This window comes from Hippopotamus amphibius, chromosome X (genome assembly GCF_030028045.1).
Source record: "Hippopotamus amphibius kiboko isolate mHipAmp2 chromosome X, mHipAmp2.hap2, whole genome shotgun sequence".
Lineage (NCBI taxonomy): Eukaryota > Metazoa > Chordata > Mammalia > Artiodactyla > Hippopotamidae > Hippopotamus > Hippopotamus amphibius.
Window position 1 is genome coordinate 99,552,520 of NC_080203.1, and position 20,053 is coordinate 99,572,572.

Below are 20,053 nucleotides of genomic sequence, written 5' to 3' on the forward strand. Positions count from 1 at the left end.
GTAAATAATGACAGTTTGTTTCTTCCTTTTCAATTATACATTTCATTTCTTTATCTTGCCCTTAATGCATTGCCTAGAATGTCTACAGTATTGTTGAATTCAAATTGTTGGAGTGGACATTTTTGTCTTCTTCTTAATCTAAGAATTTCTTAAGGTTTAAATACATAGTTTTATTAAATGTTTTTGGCATTTATTGAGATGATCATTTTTTCTTCTTTAATCTATCTCAATGTTCAGAATCCTGTTAATTGAATTCCAAATGTTAAAACAGTTTTGCATCCCTTTGGTAAGCCCAGCTTGGTCCTGATGTAATTTTTAAACATTGCTCAGTATGGTTTTATTTGGCTTATTTGCATCTGTGTTCATTAGTGAGATTGTCCTTTAATTTTCTCATGCTGTCCTTAACAGGTTTTAATATCTAGGTTAAGCTAGCTTCATAAAATGAATTGGAAACTGTTCCTGCTTTTTATTCATTTTATTTCTCCTCAAAATGTTCAGTAGAACTTGTCAGAAGTGCCACCTAGGCCTAGAGTTTTCTATGCCAGAAGGTTATAAATTACTTATTCAGTTCCTTTAATCAGTAAAGAGTTCTTCAGGTTTTCTAATTCTTTTTGTTTTGATGAGTTTTATTTTTCTGGGAATTTGTCCATTTCATATAAATTTTCAAATTTGTGGCATAAAGTTTTGATATCATCTTTTTAATATCTTCAGGATATGAAATGATATCTCCTTTTCATTCTTTTTTTTAATTAATTTATTTATTTATTGGCTGCGTTGGGTCTTCATTGCTGCACACGGGCTTTCTCTAGTTGTGGCGACATGGGCTACTCTTCATTGTGGTGTGAGGGCTTCTCATTGCAGTGGCTTCTCTTGTTGCAGAACACAGGCTCTAGGTGCGCGGGCTTTCAGTAGTTGCAGCACACAGGCTCAATAGTTGTGGCTCACGGGCTTAGTTGCTCCACAGCATGTGGGATCTTCCTGGAGCAGTGCTCGAACCCGTGTCCCCTGCACTGGCAGGCAGATTCTTAACCACTGTGCCACCTAGGAAGTCCCTCCTTTTTCATTCTTAATATTGGCTGCCGTATATGTCTTGTCTTTGTTTTTAATCAATCTTGCCAAAAATTTATCATTTCACAGGGAACAACTTTTAGCTTTGTTAATCCCTACAATATCTGTTTGTTTTCCATTTCATTAATTTCTGTCATTTCCTTCTAATTTGTTTGAATTTAATTTGATGATTTTATATAACTTAGGGAGATGGATGCTTATCATAAATTTTGAGCCTTCTTTTCTAATGTATGCATTTACAGCAATAATTTCCCTCTAAGTACTACTTTACCTACATTTTACAAGTTTTGATGTGTTTATTTTTTGTTATTATTCAGTTTTAAATATTTCCTTATTTTCTAATGATTTATTCTGAGATCTGTGTAATAAAAGTATATTGTTCAATTCTCAAACATTGGGGATTTTCTAGTTCAGTTTTATTAATCATTTCAAATAACCTATTTTTTGCTTTGCTTTTTGCTCTTTTTGTTCATTTGTTTTTTCTTCATTTCTGCTCATTTCCTTCTAATTTCATTGGATTTAATTTTGCTGTTCTCTTTACAAATTTCTCGTGATAGAATGTCACTGAGTTCAGCTTTTCTTATTTTCTAATATTTTACTTCAGTATTTGTAATATTTATGTTAAATAATTTTAAAGTATTAAAACTGCCTTATGAATACTTTTAGCTGCATTCTGAAGGAGTATTTTTGCATTTTATTTTTTAACATTTAGAACTGTTTTTAGTATGACAGAAATGATAGTACCTGTTCATTTTTTAAAAGTAAAAAGAAAACAAAAAATCCAAACACAGTCCTATTCACTTACTCTTTAACACCCTGTTGTAACATCCAAAATTTTCTGAGTGCATCTGCATACACATAAATATGCATATATGTGTTTATACATCTTAATATATTGTGAACATCTTTCTATATCAATAAATATGCTTCAATAGCATCACTTTAATGACAGCATAATATTCTACTCTGTGGATTTACCACAGTTTATTTAACCATTCTTCTGTTGTTGGGCATGTAGGTTGTTTCATTAAAGCTCGGCACATATCTCTGATTATTTCCCTTGGATGAAATTATTGGGTCAAAGGATATGTACATTTTTAAGACCTTTGTCAAGCATTATAAAGTTGTCCATTGGAAAGGTTGTATTGATATATTTTTTTCATCAACAGTGGATTACCTGATGCAGGAAAAGTTTCTCCAACACTGAGGAGTGTGTGTTGGGGGCGAGGGCTAGCTAGCTTCTCATACTGGAAGATTGGACCTATGCCCAAACTCCTTTCAGTCATTTCTATATTTCTGGGTCCAATAGTGGCAGAACCCCAGTCTTGCAATGTAATGCCTCAATCCTGCACAAGTTTTGACATGTACTGTTTTAATTATTGTTAGAAATACTTTCTTGTTTTTAATGTGATTTCTCCTTTAATTCATAGGTTATTTAACATGCATTTCTCAATCTCCAAGCTTTGGGGGACTTTCTAGTTATTTTGTTTATTTCTAACTTAACTATACTATGATTAGGAAAGATACTCTGAGTGCTTACAGTTCTTTAAATTTTGTTGGGTCTCAGAAATCCACTTGTGCAGTATCTTGAGTTGTAAGCTGAACTAGTACTTTGTGTGGTGTGTGTGTAACATCATTTTTACTTGAAAGAATGACTAACAGACAAACCACAGTTACTCACACTTGAGTACGTGGCAGACATTCAATAAAAAATGAACAAAGTGAGCCTGCTGCTTCCAGGGAAATAACTCACAGTAGTTGTCGCCAGTGACAACGTTCTAATTTTCACTTGAAACTTGTATCTGTCACCATGAGCTTAACAGCTTCCCAGGACTTAAAGAATGTTTCTAATGTAATCAGCAATGATATTAATAAATGTGATTTTTTTGTATCATGTAATCAAATGTGTCAGTATTTGGAAACTCTACATAACTCAGTGGACCAGTGTTTGTCAAATGACTAATGCGTAACGTTACAAAGTCATGCACAGGTAAAAGGTCTATTCAAAGAACCAGAGAGAACAATGGATTATATTATAACAGAGTACAAAAAGTTCATTGATATGGTTTCAGATTCAACATTGCAATTTACCTTTAAGTAACTACCCATTCTTGAGTCTTGGGGTAGTATCAAAGAAGAATATTCACAAATATCTACAAGGGCTACTAAAGCATACCACCGTCTTCTAATTATGTATCTGTGTAAGGCCCAATTTTCTTCATTTACTTCAACCAAATAACATTGTAACAGATTGAATGTAGAAGCAGATGTGAGACTCTAGCTTCTATTAAACCAGAAATGAAAGAGATTTGTAAAATGTAAAACAATACCACTCTTCTCACTAAATTTATTTTGTTTTAGAATACATGGTTATTTTTCATGAAAAAAATATTATTTTGGTTAACATGTAATGGGTTAATTATTGTTATTTTAAAATAAATATTTTTTACAATCTCTTTGGGGTTCTCACTAATCTTTAAGAGTAGAAAATGGCCCTGACATGGGCCTTCCCTGGTGGCGTAGTGGATAAGACTCCGCGCTCCCAATGGAGGGCGCCCAGGATCGATCGCTGGTCAGGGAACTAGATTCCATATGCATGCCGCAACTAAGAGTTCACCTGCCACAACTAAGGAGCCCACATGCTGCAACTAAGGAGCCAGCAAGCCACAACCAAGACCTGACACAACCAAATAAAGAAATAATTATTTTTAGAAAAAACAAAGAAAATGGCCCTGACATCAAAAAGTTAGAGAACTTAGTGGTTGCCCTAGAAATTACAGTATGCCTCCTGACATAAGTTATTGTTGTCAAGTATTTGTATTTAAAACCAATCAATCCCCTCCCATCCCCACCCCACCCCATACCTACCTTTTTCTCTCTCTTTCTGAATAGTAATTGTTTTATATGGCCTCTCTCTCCAGAGAGAGGCTGAGAAAATAGTTGTTTTATACACTCATTGTTCATTTAGATTCACCTACATATTTACCACATTTTATGTTTCCATGCCTTGCTGAATCTCTGAGTTGTCATTTGACTTCATTTTTCTTCTACCTGAAGAATATTCTTTTGTATTTCCTTTAGGGATAGGTATGCTGGTGGCAAATTGTTTTGGTATTTTGCTTATCTAAAGGATTTTTTTTTCACCTTCATTCTCTAAAGATTTATTTAGTGAGAAGAAAAGTTTAGATTGGCAGTTATTTTGATTTAAGATACCTTTCCACTGTATTCCAGCTTCCACTGTTGCTACTAAAACTCAGCTATCAGTCTAATAGTCCATTGTTTTCACTGTTTTTGAGATTTTTCTTTGGTTTCCTGCAGTTTTCATTGATATGTATCTAACTGTAGATTTCATCTTGCTTGATGTTTAGTGGGCTTCTTAAATCAGTGGATTGGTGTCTTTAATCATTTCTGGGTAATTATCAGCCATTATATTTTCAGTATTGCTTCTGCTCCATTTTCTTTTCACTTTTTAAACTTCAACAAGATATATGGTGACTTTCTCACTATAATCTTATGTTTCGTATCCTCACTTTTATATTTTCCATGTTTTATCTCTCCTTGCTTCAATCTGATTTTCTTCTGGTTCACTAATTTTCTCTTCCGACTATCTAATCTGCTCAAATTCTTAATTTTGATTTTATATTTTTCCATTCTGAAATTTCTTCTTGCTGCTTTTTCAGATCTGTAGTGTCACTTTTGATTATTTCTTGTTTCTTACTGAAGTTTTTAAATTCAGCTTTTATCTCCATTGTAAGCATTGAGGTTTTCCTATACTACCAATAAGACATACAAGAATATATTCAATTTTCACAGTGCAGCTCCTTATGATTCCAGCCTGGAGCATGAGGTATTTTATCAGAGCCTTAGCCTTTCTTTGGTGGGCTCTTCTAGAGTGTGCCAAAGGAATAGCTCTGTCTCTCCTTTTGGATCACCCTGCTGCAAAAGAAGTTGGACCCTGTAAATCTCCATCTGATTGCCCCCTTCCACTTCTCTAGAGTTCCCCAAAAGTGAAGCCTCCTGTCTCCACAGCTGCCTTCTTTCCATAGCCCCTCCCTATCCCCAGGGCAGAAGCAGCTCTTGCTCACCTCTTTGAGCTCTAATCCTTTCTCTGTTCTCACTAGGTAGTTTTTCATTCTTTATGCTGCTAATTCTTTAATATTTAAAAAATTGTTTTTTTATTTCATCAAGTTTTTGTAGTTGTTTTTGTTACCTTCAGGGGAAATGCTGGTTAGTGAAATCCAGATTTGATCTGTCCTTTTTTTAAAAAAAATGTATTTTTTTTAAGATTTTATTTATTTATTCATTCATTTATTTTTGGCTGTGTTGGGTCTTCGTTGCTGCCCACGGGCTTTCCCTAGTTGTGGCAAGCAGGGGCTACTCTTAATTGTGGTGCACGAGTTTCTCATTGTGGCAGCTTCTCTTGTTGCAGAGCACGGGCTCTAGGTGTGCAGGCTTCAGTACTTGTGGCACATGGCTCAGTAGTTGTGACTCGTGGGCTCTAGAGCGCAGGCTTAGTAGTTGTGGCACATGGGCTTAGTTGCTCCATGGCATTTGGGATCTTCCCAGCCCAGAGATCAAACCTGTGTCCCCTGCATTGGCAGGCAGATTCTTAACCACTGTGCCACCAGGGAAGCCCTGATCTGTCCTTTACAGTGTTCCTTAAAGAATAGTTTGCAGACAAATTCCAATCTACTAGCCATTTAGCACTCTGTAATGAGATAAGAACAGAAATTGAGACTAAACATCTAGAAACTGTGAGAGTAATTTAACATTGCTGTGAAATCATAGCACATGAATTTGTATGTTGTAAAAAGTATTAGTTCTTAATATACCTGAGGGGGTAAAAAGCTAATCCATCACCACAGTTAACTTGAGAAGCACTTCTTCATACAATCAGGTACAAGTCTCCTACAAGCCTGCTCTTTCTCTACTTTTACAGAATATATTGTAGCAGAGGAAAGAAAACTTTCCTCTATACTCTTAGGTTAGTGGCTGGGGCCTGCAAATTAAACTGAGACATGACAAATTAACAGGAGAAAAGATTTTCATTTGTACATGGGTGGGGGGGTGTGCTCACAGAAAACAGTGAAAGCCACAGAGACCCAGAGGCTTATATACCATTTGAACAGAGTGAAAGTGAAGAGACTAGACAAAGGAAGGAAGGAATTTGGGCATCTGGGGTTGAGGGTAAATTGTGGGAAGGTGATCAGAAAATACATGGTAAATAAGAGTTATTTAGTAAGGTTTGTTACACAGGTAAGGGTAGTTTTCTTTTTCCTGGTACATGAGAGGGGAACACCTTTGTAAAAGGAAATTTCTGTCACCTTTACAAAGGGAAATTTATGTCCTGTTTTTTGGCAGAATGGAGGAGAGTAGAGCATTCTTCCTGTATCTGCTGATTCCCAGTTGCCTTCAGTTCAAAATAATCCCATGCTAAAGTGACATATTTTAGGTGGCATATTCTGATTCCCTTCAACGTACAGCCAGCCATACCTTGTGCCCCTAGACCTGTGATCTGTTTTGTTTGTTTGGAGCATTTGTTTTTTGGATAATTTTTAAAATTTTACAAGTAATGCGTTTATTACAAAATTTTTAAATTCACATAGATGAAGGGGGGGCAGTTAAAAGATCATTCATAATCCCACCACTTTTCACAATTCAGAGTAAACTTCCCATGGTTTTTCTCTGTGTAGAGTATAGAAGCATTCCCCATACTCTTCCTTAGCAGGGTTTCTTCTCCCTCTGTTTCACTCCCTCAGAATGGAACCAACTGGGGAAATTCAGAATATGCTTCTTGAAGCCTCTTGGCAGCCCCAGAAACACCCTAAGATGGGAAGCCAAAGAGAAAAACAATAAAAAAAAGCCTTATGATTGTTTTTAAAATCATATTATCAAATAAAGTTTATCAAAGAATTAAGACATTGAACTTTTTGTTCAAGGTTATTATATTGGGATTGTATGTATTATGAATATGTATATTTTAAGTTCCTGTAATGAATAAAATTTGCATAAATAACAGTATTTTTAGTTTTTATTTCTGTAGCTCATAAAATTTTAAATTAATGGATTGCCTCTTTTACTTCAATATCAATTAATATTACAGTTAACTAATCAAGTAGCTTTAATAATAGAAAACTACTTTTACAGTAATGACTTAACTTTCAGACTAAACCCTCAAAGAGCATGCCTGCATGTTTTAAAAGTTACACAGGTGGGGTTTTTTTGATAGCCCTGGTTATGAACCGTTGTATTAAAAAATGTATAATAGCCAAAAGATCCCATTTATAATAGCAACTAAAATATAAAATGCCTGGGGGGGTGGGGGGCACCCAATAATCAATATTTGGAACCAATATGAAGAAAATCTTAAAACTATAACTTTGAGACGTGAAAGGAAATGGAGAAGCATATCATGTGCAAGGATGAGAATATTAGGAAAATGTTAATTTCTGCATCAATATAATACTACTTCAGCCAAAATATAAAAATTTTTTAGCATTTGAGAAACTGATTTTGAAGTTCAGCTGGGAGAAAAAAAACTCATAAGAAAATGTTGACAAAGAATAATAATGAAATGAGACTTATTTTGCCAAATATTAAAATATACTATTGCAGAATTAAAAATGGTATGGGACTAGATACAAAAATAGTGAAAAAGAGTAAAAACCTAAAATTACCTTTGTGTGTGTATATGCAAATGTAGAAATTGTCATTTCAAGTACTAGTGTTTCACATATGTCCAGGAAAAAAATGGATCGATTCATGCTGTAATTGTAGCACAGGGCAGGAAACAATTTCCAGTTATTTCCCACTGATTGGTTTCCTCCTTAAGTGTTGGCCTCTCACCACCTTCTCCCACCCTTAAGATTTTTTCCCTCTTCCAGGTCCCTCCAAAAAGCCTTCCTCTAGCTCTAAGGATTCTTATTGCTTTATGATGCGATCAATTTAGCTCTCTCCTTTGCCTAGCTCTTCTCTCATCTAAGTTGAATAGTGCTTATCCTCACATTTCTCAATTAAAAAGGAAAACGCCCAAACAAAACTGTAATTCCCTCACTATGTGTTTTTAGTTTTCACAGATCAACCAACCAGCTTAAACTGCAGCCAGCTTTAAAAATAGTGCTTTTTTCCTCCCCACAACACAAAGAAATGAAAAATATTCAGCCTCTTTAGTAATCAAGGAAATGTAAATGAAAGCAATCGTGAGTGACTTTTTTTCCTCCTATCTGGTTAGCAAAGATTAAAAAGAATAGTCATCCTAGTAGAGGCAAGCTAAAGGAAAGAACACTTTCACACTCAGTAGTGGCAGTATAAATTGTTAAAATTCTTCCAGTAGTGTATGTATCAAAAGTATTATTGTCTATGCCCCTTGACCTAGCAACTCTGCTTGTAGGACTTATACTATAGCAGATGATCCTGGTTGTTCACAGAGATGCATGATCATGTTCATCCGGGCTTTCTTTCTTTTTTTTTTTTTAATTTATTTATTTAATTTTACTTTTTGGTTGCGTTGGGTCTTTGTTGCTGTGCGCTGGCTTTCTCTAGTTACAACGAGCGGGGCTACTCTTCATTGCGGTGCATGGGCTTCTCATTACAGTGGCTTCTCTTGTTGCGGAGCATGGGTTCGAGGCACGTGGGCTCGGTAGTAGTGGCGCATGGTCTTAGTTGCTCTGTGGCATGTGGGATATTCCCGGGTCAGGGATCTAACCTGTGTCCCCTGCATTGGCAAGCGGATTCTTAACCACTGCACCACCAGGGAAGTCCCAGAGCTTTATTTCTGATGGTGCAAAATGGGCACTGCCATACTTCAGAGTAGACTGAGCCATCATAAAAATTATTTTGGAGAAGAATCCCATTTGATGTTGGAAAATGTTTATAGGCTGTGAAATGAAAACGAGGTAAAATTCGTAAAGCCTTGTATAAATGTGAAAGTATTTTCATTTACATAAAACCACACCAAGATTTAAATAATATAATCAACTATTCCATAAATATTTACTGTGTGCTTAGTATTCTGCCAGGTTTTGGGTGGAAGTATGTTGAAAGTATAAAATATACTTGTTCTTTAGGACTTCACGCTATTTTTGAACTGTTGAGCTTGAATATGTACATTTGTTCCTTGCATACCTAGTAGGTGTAGCTCTAGGTAATGGAAAGAGCACTGAAGATAGATAGGGATTTGAGTTCTGTTCCTGTCACATACTTGTCTGCTCACTTAGACAAGTTATTTGAGAACGAGAAGGATGCTGACCTCATGGGGTGATGGTAAGAACTGAAGGGAGATATAGCAAGGAATGCTTTCCATGATGCTTGATGAATAGTAATATTAGTTAGTAATGATTATGAATTACTATTAACGAATTAGTTATTAATTATTAGTAGTAGTAATGAATAGTTTCTTTGCTTTCCCTTCTGGAAGTCTCTATTTCCTCATTAAAAAATCTGCAGCAGATATTTTGATGCCTGAGCTACTAAATAAATGAATGAATGAATTTGAAAGTACTTTTTAAGCCTTAAAGCATTATGAAAATGTTAGCTAACTATTCATTAATATATGTAATGATGTGGCAAAAGTTTCACATATGCACATTAATATGTTTCTATCTAAGTGCTAAATGTTATGATATGGGCTATATAGGGTTGTTATAGAATTTAAGCAAAAGAAGATCTTAATGTGGCTGGTAATCACTGAGGGGGCTTCCGGGGGAAGAGGAGATTGGAATGGAACCTTGAATTAAGGTAGGTTTTGAATGTGAGAAACAATATATGCAGAAGCGTATGACAAAAAAAGAAAAAAATCATATATTCTGTGAGTAGTATAAGACTAATCTGCCCAGAGAGTGAGTTATTCTTGAAAAGTCATTAGGCAGGGTAGGTAGAAGAAACAAGGTATGGCTGAGACAACAAGAGGGAGGCCTTACTGATCTGGTGAGAAATAGAGAATGATTTTAAGTTTGGAGGCAAGATAGTAACACTGTGTCACTAACACATCAGTGTGTTAGAATGTGTTTGTAGCAGTTAACTTTGGTAACGGAAGTATAAACAAAAATAAATTATGGATTAGCTAATTATTGTTTTCCTTTCACAGTATATAGCTTTAATTCCCATTTAGTGGTGATAACTATAGCTAAATGTTTTAGAATCATTGTTGTATTCTTAAAATATTACATGATGTGACTAGATAGAGATAATTTCAGAATTTGATTCAAAAATATGCCCACAATCCCTGACATTGCCCTTTTCTGAGACTTTTTTTTGTTGTGATAACCTAAAGAAAATTTATAGGCAGTTTTCCACACTTTGTTATTTGATGTTACCATTTGCTTGTTCTTCCTGTTTTTCCCCGTCGATTTTCAATGTTAAGATGATTATAATGTCCTTTATAATTTGTCTATTTTTCATCAAAAGAAAGAAGATTTAAATAATTTATTATAATCTGTAGCTGTAGGTCAACTAAAAAACTTAGTACAATGTATTTGCTTTCCATGTTTTCTTCCTGAAATTTTCTCTTTCCTTATATTCTTTTTCACATTTCTCTACAGTATGGATGGAGCGGATCTGTGTTTTGAAATCGTAAAACGAGCTGATGCTGGTTTTGTATACAGTGAAGCTGTAGCCAGGTATGTAATTTGTATGAACTCCCCAGAAGTAAAGGTAGAAGTAAAAGAAGGAAATGGCAAGGAAATCACATGAAGTGGCCTGCTCTTTGAACCAATGACGAACATACTGCCACTGTTTATTAAAAGGAGCATCTCTCTTTTAATGTGCATTAGTGGAGCCAAACAGTGACTGGAAATGCAAAATATTGAACAATGAATTTATCTATTTATATGAATTTACAATTTGACATCACTACTGCTATTTTTTCCATTTCTGATGACTTTCATACAAGGAGGAATTTGATAGCTCAGGTACCATGTAGAATTAAACGGGTTTTTTTGTGTGTTTGATTTTTGCTTTTTAGCAGATGTCCCTCATTAGTTCTTCAGTTTGCCTTTTAGTGATAGCAAATTGTTATATGACCAGTTAATCTGAGAAAAAGCACAGAATAGTAGAAGGAACAGAAATAAAAGCACAGTTTTTCTGCTGAATATATTTGCTTCAGGCCAGTGTTTGATTTCCCAATCAAGTAGCACCATTGTTCCAAGTGGAGGAGTTCTTGCAAAAGACTAGTGACTCACAATAAGGATTTCATATGAAAAATCACAAGACCCATGCACTGGGCCACTTGCTTGTAGATTTGGAGCAGTACAGCTTTGTGCTTTGGTGACAATCATATCATAAATACCCACTCCAATAGGTTGCCTTTTTGATACATGGGATACAGCATCCCTCCTCAGTCACTAACCATAGTATGTTGATGGGTTCAAACCCATTAGGATTTATTAAAACTTCCTACCATTTGAGAAGTAGTTACCATTAAATGATTATAACTTTCTCTCTCCTATCATTTTTTTTATAATTATGGCACAATGGACAGATACGGCTGAAAATAGCTTAGAGACTGCCTCATGCAACTTTAAGCTCAGAGTGCCTTGACTTTCTTCAAATTCTTTGCCCTGCCCTCTCCTGACTGAGGAGCAAGGACCCCAGTCTCAGGAGATGGAGCAACCATTGCTATAACACAAGATAAAGAATATGCTCAATTTTAGGTAGCTGCTGTTTTGTACTCCTGGAGCTAGGGAGAAGAAGCAAATGGGAGTTTATATATATTAACTTTAAGTCCTTCTTTTAACTCCTGATGTATTCATGGTAAAACTGAGGTTAAATATCCTTTTTTCTTTGGTGCCATGTTCACTAAAGCATATTCTAGAATTTTCTTTTTTTAATCCCATTTTATTCTTGTTTTGAATTATCGCAATTTAAATTTTTTATTTTGTATTGTGTTTCAGAATTAAAAAACATTCTTTAATACCAAAAGTAGTCAATGCTATCTTGATTTTTTTTTATGGCATAGTGGTAAACCACTTTTTCCCACTAAATAAAACTTTTAGACTTTTACATATCATTGTTCATATTTATTTCCTTAAGAATTTGAGTTTTGTATTTTCCACATAGTGATATCTTTCAACAGCAGCATCAAAGAGGGAAAACTAAAAATTCTGGATGTTGATTTTATAAAACAGTGAAGCTTGATGGAAGAAGATGACTTTTTCCTTTTTGAACCACAAAACCACTGGGGTACCTGGCATATAGGCTGTCAGAGTTGATGTTAAACCAGTACCACTTTTACCCTGTTCCCTACTCATCCCTATTGCTTTGCCTTAACTTTGAGCCTGTCTCTGCCACTGGGCTAGGTGTTAGGATAGGGAGAATAGTAGTGTTGTAGAGGTGATGTCATACAGTGAAATGACTTGACGTCTCTCCCAATCTTGAGATTTATAGAAAAGTTAGATGTTTATATACATCAAGGTGAAAGCCTGTTGATTTTAAAATCCACCTATATTGCTGTTAAAATGGTGACTTTATGAAAGGAACCATTATGAAAGGAAAAGAGTAGTATTGGGATCAGTAAGTGACACTGCAGAGAGAGAGGTTTGACACAATTTATTAAAAACTCTTCCTAAAAATGACAAAAGGGAGTGGCCTCAGAAAGTATGATTGGGTATGTCCCCTGTTGCAGAGTACAAATGACCATGTAACAAGGGCACGTAAATCCTTCCTTTAGTTTAGAGCGTTCAGCCAGATGACTTCTACCTTCCTTCTCTCTGATTGTGTGCTTCATTGTTGGAAAATTCAGCTTGCATCAGTTATTCTAGTGAGACCAACTGTAAGAAGTCTCTGAGACACCAAGTAACCGTATTGATAATGTTTTTCTCCAACTGGCTGAGCTTCAAGAGGAGCAGTAAAGCATGACATGAAAGAAAACTGCATTCAGTCCTTACAACCCAATTAGTGATTACCTCTGTTCTTTCAAAGGCGGTGAGTTGTGGAGTAAGCTAACATTCAGGATCCGATTACCAAATCGAACTCTCACAAATCAGAGAGAGAGTCTTCCCTAGCACCAGGCTTTACTAAACAATTATAAGGATACAAGCAATCAAAAGGCTCAGATGAAGCAAAGAGAGATCTGGGCCTTTTAAGGGCAGCTCCTCACCTCATTCCTCCTGCATCAGAAATACATCTCTGGCCCAGAATAGATGAGGTCTCTACATGAGGTTTGTGAGATTTCACACACAGAGGGGAGCATTTAAATTACGAAACATCTCCATTGTGTATCTTGAAGAGTTGTATAGCTTAAATGACATCTTCCAGGAAGTCATTCATGCCTCAAAGATCCTGGGTTCCATTTATCATAGGTAATCCTTAGCCAGGGACAATCTGTTAAGGGAATTCCAGAGATAAGCTTTCCTCAGCCTAGCAAAGAGCTTTCTTAAGTGCAGTCTTTTTACCCAGAGTTGCCAAAAAGAGTAGACTAGGTCACTTTCCCTCTTTTCTTCCACCCCCAAAATACCTCCTCCCAAAGGAAGTGAGAGGATTACTGGCGAGCTCTTTTCTTTCCACAGAGTTATCATCATTCCCGATCCTTAGGGATGGAGGCAAACATAGAGATTGCTGAGTTTCTCTGAAAGTATAGGCCACCATGATGCTTCATGAAATGAAGCTTTTTGATAAAAGTTTAGTCAGCAACTCTCTAGAATGTATGGGTAGATTTTGGTTCTCTAGTCTGCTTGCATGCTCTTCACATGCACAGCCTCCCAGGGTCATGACTGGGAGGGTGGAGAAAGATCAGATTAAATCTGTTATATTTGGGGGAAAAAAATTCTACCCTGCCCCCACAGAGATTCTAATATGTATGTATATTTGAGTCAAATAATTGAATATTCAGACTTTAAAATGCTCATTCATTGAGGTTTTTCTTTTTAAATAAGACTTTGAGATAAGAATTTTCTTTTTTTTTTCTTTTTTTTTTTACGAACTCTCTTCAGGCTAAGGATAGAAGTAGCTGTCTTAGTGCTAAGTATCCAAAGTAGTTTGTGCTCTTAGGTATAAGCTAGGTCCGTATTGCCTAACTTAAACTTACCTACTATTCCAATGTTCACAGCTAGATGTACAAATATTCTGTTCCTAAATCTTTGACTAAATTTGATGATAATAGACTTAACCTTTGTAGCATGCTTTAGAGTTTCTAGAAACTAGAGTTTTTCACATTTGTTATCTCTGCCATTTCAGGGGGTCACAGATCCTCCAAAGCCTGATTTGAACCAGGGAAAAGCCACAACACCAAATTAAGAACCCCTAACTTAGAAACTTAATTTCAACTGCACTGGCCCAGGCAAAGAGTGTGTGACCATGATCCCCCATGTGTGTATTGGCAAAGTAAGAAAAATTGAACATCACAACTGCTGGAGCCTCACTCCTGCTTAGAGACCAGTTGTGAGGAGACAATGATAAGTACAGGAAGAAAGCCTGGGGGGTTTTTTCCCCTGCCTTTCATTTTTAAACTAGAACCTTCTAATCAATTCTAATACATGAAATAATGCATATGCTAATTATAGGGACACTGATGTGAGTTTAGCTAGATAGTAGCATACCAGAGAGGGAACTCAATGGAAATGTCTTCTAATGGTAAAGCAGGAATAGGGAAAATTTTTTGGTCTTGAGTCATAAGCACACACACAGGGTCATTTGTAAGTACCATTAAATTATTTAGTTTTTATTTTAAAGTGTGGGGAAGAAAAGATCTGGATAGAAAAAAACCAAAATGCAGAAAATACTAAACAATAAGTAATGTTAAGTATATGGCATTTCTGTCTGTGCCATGGCTGGCTGGGAAGGAAAGGAGAAAATAGTCAGGAAGAGGGATAGTAGGGGGAAAACGACAGATATGAAGGGAATAAAATTCAGAGGAAGAGAAGATGAAAAAGACCCTCAAAGAAAGAACCAGTAGGATTACAGAAGAGGAACTTTAGAATGGGGGGAAGGAAATCGAAGAAAGTTCTGAAGTAATACTGAATGAACTGCTCTTTTCACACCCTGTGGCTAGTTGACCCTGTTACCACTTTTGAGGACGGTTCTTTAAAATGCTCACTCCCCTGTTCTTCACCTGGACCCAGTGTGGAGCCTCAGTGGACCCTGCTGGGCTTGTGAGGAGTTTGACTTCCTAGGATTTAGGCCCAGAAGGAACTCTGCTTTGTTCAAGGATGCCCCAACTAAAACTTGGTTATGTTGCAGAAAGAAATTGTAGGCATAAGAGGGTTCTTCTCTCTTGTTTGTCCGTAGAGCTAAATGGAAATAAGACAGAGAGCCAGCCTCTGCTGGCAGATAAAAGGTTCCCACCCCTTTAGTCAGAATCATGTTTTAAGCTTGAATTTTTAATTTGCAGAGCTGTTTTACTTATGAACTGTGTGAAATTCCTTCGACTTAGATATCTTAGAAAATATAGACACATTATTTCTTCATAAAGCTCATAGACGTATACATCTGCCAGCTTTTTCATTACTAAGCTGCACATTCCACCAATCTTGTCTACTCAAATGGAAAAGTGTCCATGGGCAGCGAGTATGAAGGTGGGAGTTACAAACTAGGGACACTGTATATTGTTTTAAAAATAAAAGGTTTTTTTTTACAGTTTTAGATTTCTTTTGTTTTTCTACAGTCATTACATGAGACAGATACTGGAAGCTCTACGCTATTGTCATGATAATAACATAATTCACAGGGATGTGAAGGTAAGTCATTTTTATCACTAATTTTAATATTTGTGAATAGAAACTGACTTATAGCAATGATAAGAATCAGAAATTTTTCTTTAATGTTCTTATGAAGAGCATCTTAAACTTAATTTTACTTACAAATAAAAATTTGTTTAACTGGTTCATATTTGGAGAGTTGAACTAATTCTTAATAGGAACACTTTTTATCATTTCAATTTCCATATTTTTATTAAAATGTACATGCATTCTAAAATTCTGTTATTCCTCCTTTGCCATCATGTGTGTAAGAGAGAAGTGTGAAAATCCAACAAATAGGGAGAACCAAGCAATATCCTATACTAAGTTAATTGGGAGGAAATTAGAATTTGGTTTATATAGTAAAAGTTCATTACACACATATTTTTTGTAATGTTGCAGTGTAGAATAGTCAACATTTTATTTTCTTTGCCGAGAGTTTTTAAACATAGTCTGAAATCGTAATTATAAATGTAATATAGTTTGTACCCTTAGGAATATGAATATTACCATTATTCAGTCTTTGTGCCTGTTTGATCCCAGTATCAAGTTCATGAGAACTGTTAGTCCCTGGCTTATAACGCTGTCAGGCAGAACATGGAGGAATGCAAGAAAGGAAGCCATGGGCCTTCCTCCTGATGCCTACCCCCTTTCAAGGCCTCAGGTCCCTGCAGTCTCTCTGGCCCTGTTGTCCACTTTCACGTTCTCCTGTTTTGTCACTGGCCTCTCTCTAACCCACAGCGTCCACAGATAATGGCGCTCTTCTTCCCTCAAGATGTATTATCAAAGGCCTGGCTTCTTCAGTGTTATTTTAATGGTTAAGAAAATTAAGTAGAATTTAGTTAAATTTTCTATAATGTTTGGGAAATTTTAACTGAAATTCTTATGGTTAAAAGCTGAGGGAAAGCATGAGCAATTCCAAACCAGTCTAATGGAATGTTATAATAGCAGTGAAAAATCATTAGAGAAATGTACAAAATATACATTAGTGTAAATTAGTTGTAAAATATCTTATTCTTTTCAAATGTGGTGATAGGAAAATGATATTGTTATTATCTCCACTCAACATTAAACAACCCAGTGGATACCTAGCACATTTATAAGGAAGTATTCTTCAGTTATGCAAACAAATAGAATAAGAAGTGTAGAAAGATAAAGGGGAGGGGGGGTTGGTCAATGATAGCAACGTGCTGTGTTATTCTTTTGCATTTAATTAACGTAAGAAAATGCACATATACAGAGTGAAATATATCTCCTTATGTATAATGACAAAAATGACAATTTGAGGGACTTCCTTGGTGGTCCAGTGATTGAGACTCCACACTTTCACTGCTGAGGGCTCAGGTTTGATTCCTGGTTAGGGAACTGGGATCCCACATGCCGCTCAGCGTGACCAAAAAAAAAATGACAATTTGAAAACTTAAAATGTGTAAAACACATTCTTAGTTCATATAGTAGCATTGTGTTAAAAACTTTTGCTCAAGAGGCAGTTTCTTAAAATTGAGATATAATTAACGTTTAACATTATATTAGTCTCAAGTATCTAATGTAATGATATGTGTATACACTGTGAAATGATCACCACAATAAGCCTAGTTACTCTCTGTCACCATACAAAGTTACAAAATGTGCAATGTAATATTATTGACTAGTCACCAGGCTGTACGTTACATCCACATGACTTATTTATTTTATGGCTGAAATCTGTACCTCTTACCCCCTTCACCCATTTTGTCCCCCCAGCCCCCTTCCTCTCTGGCAGCCACCATTCTGGTCTCTGTGTCTATGAGTTTTTGTTTTGTTTGTTCATTTGTTTTGTTTTTTAGATTCAGTGTATAAGTGAAATCATAGGGTATTTGCCTGTCTGTATCTGACTTATTCACTTAACATAATACCCTCAAGGTCCATCCACATTGTCACAATGGTCAGAGTTCGTTCTTTTTAGTGACTGAGTAGTATTCCATTCTGTGTGAGTGTGTGTGTGTGTGTGTGTGTGTGTGTGTGTCTACACATACTACATCCTCTTTGTTCGTTATCCATCAATGGACACTTAGGTTGTTTCCATATCTTGCCTATTGTAAAGAATGCTGCAATGATGTGGGGGTACACATATCTTTTCAAACTAGTGTTTTTGTTTTCTTCAGATAAATACTCAGAAGTAGAACTGCTCCATCGTATGGTAGTTCTATTTTTAGTTTTTTTTTTTTTTTGAGGAACCTCCATACTGTTCTCCAGAGTGGCCGCACCAATTTAGATTTCCACCAATGGTGTATGAGTGTTCCCTTTTTTCCTACATTCTCATCAACATTTGATATTTCTTATCTTTTCTTTTTATAAATTTATTTATTTATTTATTTATTGGCTGCGTTGGGTCTTCATTGCTACACATGGGCTTTCTCTAGTTGTGGAGAGCAGGGACTACTCTTCATTGTGGTGCATGGGCTTCTCATTGCGTTGGCTTCTCTTGTTGCAGAGCACGGGCTCTAGGTACATGGGCTTCACTAGTTGTGGCATGTGGGCTCAATAGTTGTGGCTGATGGGCTCTAGAGCGCAGGCTCAATAATTGTGGTGCATGGGCTTAGTTGCTCCGTGGCATGTGGGATCCTCCCAGACCAGGGCTCAAACCCGTGTCCCCTGCATTGGCAGGCGGATTCCCAACCACTGCACCACCTAGGAAGTCCCTCTTATCTTTTTGATGATAGCCATTCTAACAGATATGAGGTGATATCTCACTATGGTTTTGATTTGCATTTCCCTGATTAGTGATGTTGAGCATCTTTTCATGTACTTGTTGGCCATTTGTCTGTCTTTAGCAAAATGTCTATTCAGATCCTCTGCCCATTTTTTTAAATCAGATTGTTTGGATTTTTGTTATTGAGTTGTAAGAAGCAATCTTATTTTTGAATTTTCTTCTTGAAGGGTAATTATATCAACATCATGATAAATAATGATTGACAACATACTCTGCTATGATACTTTCAGTAATATAGTCAGCTTTTTGATTAGCCATGGTATTTAATATAATGACAACCCCAAACCAAATAAAATCCCAAAGTAGTTATGTTCGAATGCTGTGCTTCACTTTCTCATTTACATTCTGATTGATTTATTCAACAAATATCCGAGTGCCTACTTCATGCAGTATTCTGTGCTTGGAGCCCTAAAGGCATTATGGTCTCAGTAGAGAGATGAGACAGTGTATCTATTACCGACTGCTATGGATCAACACACAGTGACTTTCAACAACAATCGCCATTTATTTGCTCTCAATTCTGCAGTTGGGCAGAGCTTGATGGGCACTGCTTGATTCTGTTTCACAGGCTGTTGGCTAAGGCGACATGGCTAGTATCCACAAAGTCTTCACTGACTTTTCTGGCATCTCAGCAGAAGTGAATAGAACATTCACTGGAAGCTGGCTGGGCCCTCTTCATAGTCTCTCATTCAAAACATCTCTTTCTCTCTTTGTCTTTCTTCTCCCTTCATGGCCCCCCTTTCTAGCAGGACAGTGTCTCATGGTGCCAAAGGAGCAAAAATGGAAGTTTCCAGGCCTCTTGAAGCCTTGACCTGGAATTGGCACTGTGTCATGTCAGTCAAAATGTCAGAAGAGTAGCCTGGATTCAAGAGGAGGAAAAATAGGTTGCACCTTTTAGTTGGAGGAGCAACATATGTGCACAACAATAGGAAGACTAGTTCATAGCCATCTTCACACATAGGCAAAACAAGTAATTATCGTCCAAGGTACGGGGTGGGAAACACCATTAAAAGACAGAGTCAGAGAAACTTCATGGAGGAGGTTACATTTGAGCCTAGTCTCGAGTCATGGGGGAGTTACATGGGGACAAGAGGAGATTTCAAGCTATAGGAATAATGTGTGCAAAGACTCAACGTTAGTTTTATATTAGATTTTAATAAATTTGTTTATTGTATCTAAGACACGTGCCAAATAATTTTGAGGAAGCATCCAGAAACATTCTAAGCAAGGGAAGAGAGAGGTGATTCTCAAACTGCAAGTTAATAAGAAGAAACCACCAGAAAAGGCACCATTGTTGAGTTGGGAAGCAGACTCTTGACACAGAGCACACATTATTGTTGATATTCTTTATATTTATATTTCAGTACCTGAAATCTATACATTTTGCATGGGTAAATGTAATACATTTAGCTAATTGATAAATTTGAATTTGGGTGTATTTTTCTTAAGACATTCATGCAAAAATATGTTTTGAGTGCTTACTGTGTGTCAGGCACTATTCTAGGAACTGGAGCTACATCAATGAACAAAACAGACAAAATCACTGCCCCTGTGGAGCTGACTT

General features: G+C 36.3%; 1 protein-coding gene across 10 annotated transcripts in view; it reads left to right on the forward strand.

The window, feature by feature from the left end:
- The window catches only part of CASK (calcium/calmodulin dependent serine protein kinase), a 354,245-nt gene that overhangs the window by 165,674 nt on the left and 168,518 nt on the right, over positions 1–20,053 (forward strand). For all 10 annotated transcript variants that reach the window (XM_057717512.1, XM_057717505.1, XM_057717507.1 and 7 more), the window contains exons 4-5: positions 10,608–10,685; positions 15,665–15,737. In XM_057717512.1, coding sequence (XP_057573495.1) covers positions 10,608–10,685; positions 15,665–15,737 — 151 coding nt within the window. The remainder of the gene's footprint in view (positions 1–10,607; positions 10,686–15,664; positions 15,738–20,053) is intronic.